Below are 5,034 nucleotides of genomic sequence, written 5' to 3' on the forward strand. Positions count from 1 at the left end.
CAATTCATCTTCATAAAGAATAGCAAAAAACAAAATAACAGCAAAAAAAAAAAAAACACAGAAGCAAATGCCCAACATAAATTTTGTAATCCCTTCCTAGATTTACTCTCCCTGGATGACCAATACTGAGACATCTAAGGATTTAGCTCCTTAAGTTTGCTTTAGCATTCTTGAATCTCTCTCCTATATTAGCATTTGTCAAGTTGAGAATTAAAATCTGCAGGGACTTTACAAGTGAAACAAAGAAATTCTGACCACTGAGTTTCAGTAGAATGGTTATCTGGTGGGCAGGGTAGCTGTATCTACAAAACTATTATTAAAAAATGGAATCTTGGGCCGGCCCGGTGGCGCACTGCTATAGTGCGCCGCTTGGGAAGCGTGGTGGCGCTCCCGCCGAGGGTTCGGATCCCACATACAGATCGGCTGCTCACTGGCTGAGCGAGGGACGGGAGCAACACCGGGGGTTGCGATCCCGTGGCCGGTCCCGGTCCGGTACGGGCGTGACACTGAGGGTTGCGATCCGTTGCCGGTCACGAAAAAAGACAAAAAAAAAAAAAAAAATGGAATCTAGAACCAGTGTATTAAATAAATAACCACCATTAATTCTGGGTAGAATTTATAATGAATTTTTTTCTTTCTCTTTTTTTTCTTCCCTCTCACGCTTGAGAATCTCCCAGTAAAATTTAGCATAAAATCTAAGAACAAAATTACTACGTATTATCATATGTAGAGAAAAAGTCTTCCTAACATAATATTCAAATATTATTCACTGAATAGTGAGGTCATAGGCAACAGAATTAATGATCTACAAAAATCATGAATGGCTTGTCCAGTTAAGATTCCAAAGATCCTCTTTGGCATCAAATTATTTTTCCTTCAGCAGTCTGAAAAGATCTAATTAGAATTCTAGCAGCTGGCCAGTTAGCTCACTCAGTTAAGAGTATGGTGCTGGTAACACCAAGGTCAAGAGTTCAGAAACCTGTAATGGCCAGCTGTCCCCCCACCCACCAAAAAAAAATTCTTACACCAACTTAAAATTCATAAATCCAAAGACGTGTGTGCACATGACATAAGAAGTAGACAGGAGGATATCTTGCAAACATATTTAAAGCCAAAGCACACTAGAATACAAGCTCAAAGATCTAATCATACGGCTACTAAACACAAAAAATGTCACCTAATTTCTAGCTCAGTTTAACAGATCTTAGTTAAAAGTACTAATGTCTAACAAAATAACTTGACTATACTGTTCTTAGCAATACTGTAATATGAGTAAAATGTTCACATAGGTTGAACTCCCAAGATATTTAACTGGTCTATTGATAAATGTGAAATATTCTGCTTCAAAGGACACCATCAAGAAAGTGAAAAACAACCCACAAACTGGGAGATTTTTCCAATATCTGATAATGGACAGCTACAATTCTATAATAAAAAGACAACCCAATTAAACAGGCAAAGGATATGAATAAAGATGTTTCCAAACAAGATACATAAATGGCCAATATGTACATGAAAAGATGGTCAACATTATTTGCCATGAGGGAAATGAAAATCAAAACCACAATGAGATACCACTTCACAACACTAGGATAGCCATGATAATGACAAGTAACAGCAAGTGTTGGTGAGGATGCGGAGAGACGTGGAACCCTCGCACATTGCCGGTGGGAATGTAAAATGGTGCAGCTACTTTGGAAAACAGGCTGGCAGTTCCTCAAAATGTTAAAGAGTTATCGTATTCCTAGGTAAGAGAAATGAAAGTGTATGTCCAGACAAAAACCTGTGCACAAATGTTCACAGCAGCATTATTCATAATAGCTAAAAAGTAGTAACAACCCAAATGTCCACCAAATGATGAATGGATAAATAAAATGTGGTATATCCACACAATATAGAGTATTATTTAGGAATAAAAAGAAATGAAGTATTGACACATATAACAATAGGATGAGCCTTGAAAACATGCTAAGTGAAGAAAGCCAGTCACAAAAGATCACACATTCTGTGCTTCTGTTTATATGCTAAGTCCAGAACAGGCAAGTCCTTCCAGAGAGTAGATCAGTGGTTGCCCAGGACTGGGTGAGGAGGGGTTGGGGAGGAACTGGTAGTGACGACTAATGGTTACAGGGTTTCTTTTATGGTGTGACAAAAATATTCTAAAACTGACTGTAGTGATGACTGCACAGCTCTGCAAATACACTTAAAACCATTGAATTGTACACTCTAAATGAGTGAACTTAAAAAAAAATGAAGTATACACTTGGCAAATGTTTATTAAACATTCCAGTGCACGCCACACGTGCTATGTTAAGCAAAGCCCAAAGCCTATCAAGACGATTCTTTCCCATGGTCATAAAGAATTTCTTCAGTACCCAAAACTTTCCTAACTTCTTTTGCATATTTAGATCTAGCCATCTGCGATTCATATAGCATGAGTTATAAATCTTTACTCCCAAATAGCCAAATGTTTCAAACCCATTTACTGAATTCCCTTCTCCACTGATTGACGTTACTTTTGTTATGATCTAAATTCCCTATAAATACATATATGTTCCACTAATCTATCGCCCAAGTCTAAAGCAACAGCACAGTGTTTTAATTACTATAGCCAAGAGATATACTCTGATGTAGAACAAACACCTCAATATATATTGAAAATGATTTTTGGCTGTTCTTGACCTTTCTCTGATTCTAAAGTTCATATATAAATCTGCAAGTTTATATAGACTCCTACTGAGATTTCTATTAGAATTTTATGAATTTATAAATAAGTTAGGAGACATTCCTTTACTTCTTTCAGGTCTTGGCTAAAAATGTCACCTATGAGTGAGGCCTTCTCTTGGTGGTCCCATGAGAGTAGCTACCCTGGCACTTTGTATTTCCTTTAGTTTAACTTTTTGCTTTGTTTTGTTTTTTGGTGGTTGGCCAATATGGGGATCTGAACCCTTGACCTTGGTGTTATAACACCATGCTCTAACCAAGTGAGCTAACCTCTTAACATTGTTTTTAAGACCACACCATCATCTGACATACTATATATTTTACTATTTTTTTCTGCCTTCTCTTCATCACTTCTCCATCTCACCTAATAGAATGGAAGGGGTCCCCATAAAAGAGGTGACCTTAATTTGTTCACAGCTCTATCTGTAATTCCTACAACACACAGAATGAGCTCTCAAATATTTGTAGAATTAATGAATCTTCAAAAGTGAATATTCCAAATCAGGAATGTAGTATTTCTATTTATTGAGGTGTTCTTTTGATTTTCAGTGAAATTTTAGAGTTTTCTTTATGTGGGTTCTATATTCCCAGTTTTACTCATAAGTATTTTATATTTTGATATTCTTTTGAGTAATACTGGTTTTCCTTTATGTTTTTGATGGAATGATATGATTTGTGTATGGTGCTCTCATATCCAGCTACATTTATCTCGTTAAAAATGTTTTCCCTCCGGGGCCGGCCCGGTGGCGCACTGCTATAGTGCGCAGCTTGGGAAGTGCGGCGGCGCTCCCGCCGAGGGTTCGGATCCCACATACAGACCGGTTCCCGCTCACTGGCTGAGCGAGGCGCGGGAGCAGCACCGAGGGTTGCGATCCCGTTGCCGATCCTGGTCCGGTACGGGGGCGACACTGAGGGTTGCGATCCGTTGCCGGACACAGAAAAAGACAAAAAGGAAAAAAAAAAAATGTTTTTCCTCCATTTCTAGTTTATTATGCTTCAGAAATAAGCACAACCTAGCCTTAACTTATTTCAGGACTCCTGCCATGCCCACTTCTTTCTAATACCTTCTCATCGCAAAACAACTTTTCATCATTCTGAGCATACTATGTCCTTCCATGACTCCATGCCTCTGCTGTCATTCTGACTTAGGGCTGAAATAAGAACATTAGAGTGAGACCCCTAAACATGCTTCATAAATGTTAAGGCAAAATAAATTCTCCTTCTAATTTATTTTGCAGCTGAAGCCACCAAATTTTCTTCTAAGAAAAGCCAATTCTTACCAAGGTATTGAACAGTGTTTTTCAAATTACAGGTGGCAATCCATTATTGGATCATGGCCACCATGTAAAAAGCTAATCTGAAGAATTATAAGCATGTATCACAGAGTAAGGTGATTATTATTGTTTTATGAAACTACTGTTACACGTATGTACATAAGTGTGAATGATGAAAAAACGTATTTATTATGCATCAGTAAAACAAAATTGGAAATACACTGACATGAGATGTATTGAGGAAGAGAAATGTGGCAAGGGGTGTGCAGAGGGAAAGGTGGAATAGGAAGACGATAGAAAGGAAGGACGCAATAGCAAAAAGGTTCTAAGAAGTGTTATTCAAGTGTGAGTCAGCAAAGGCCATTGGGCCTTTAAAGTAGACAAGAGAAAGAGTTCTAAGGAAAAATTACAAAGACTCTTTCCCATCTCCCATGAAATAAGATGAAGTTAAACTATTTGAAAAAAAAAAATCATATTTGCTTTTATCCACTTTATTCAAGATAATATTCCTGAGAAGTCTTAAACATTAAAACTTGCAATGTTTTGCTTTAAAGTTGCATTACAAGTTACTCACCTTGCTCTCTCTTTCTAATTCACTTCGCAGCCACTCAAAGTCACTATATCTTCTTCTAACAGTGGATTCCTTCAGCTTGAAAATAGGAAGATTTGTCTGAAACAAAAAAAGTCACTCATAAGTTGAAGCATGTTAATGGGTCTACAAAAAAAAGAGGGGGGATATAGATCTGTCAAACTGACAAAATGGCAAGGCTGGTTACCTTAAGATAAGAAAATCTTTAAGTTATTAAGATGACACTTTTACTTGTAACAAAATTAATTTTGCCAGTTGACAAAAAGAATATTATTTACACTAGAATACAACTTTTAAAATGCACCTTCACACATATGCTTTTGGATGTCATTTTGCTGAGGTTATTTACATAAATATAGGTCATTTTTTTCCCTATTATTTTGTTGAGCTGTAAAAATGTCAACTGAACAGGGGTGAGAAAATACGAGCTCTGACTGCTATCCAGCT

General features: G+C 37.2%; 1 protein-coding gene across 1 annotated transcript in view; it reads right to left on the minus strand.

Moving 5' to 3' along the window:
* The window catches only part of SNX3 (sorting nexin 3), a gene marked incomplete at its 5' end in the record, with an annotated part of 10,599 nt that extends 5,931 nt beyond the window's left edge, over nucleotides 1-4,668 (minus strand). Inside the window, one exon of the mRNA XM_008581766.1 lies at nucleotides 4,573-4,668. Coding sequence (XP_008579988.1) covers nucleotides 4,573-4,668 — 96 coding nt within the window. The remainder of the gene's footprint in view (nucleotides 1-4,572) is intronic.
* Between the last annotated feature and the right edge of the window lie 366 nt (nucleotides 4,669-5,034).

The sequence above is a fragment of the Galeopterus variegatus genome, unplaced genomic scaffold, assembly GCF_000696425.1.
Source record: "Galeopterus variegatus unplaced genomic scaffold, G_variegatus-3.0.2 Scaffold2453, whole genome shotgun sequence".
Taxonomy (NCBI): Eukaryota; Metazoa; Chordata; class Mammalia; order Dermoptera; family Cynocephalidae; genus Galeopterus; species Galeopterus variegatus.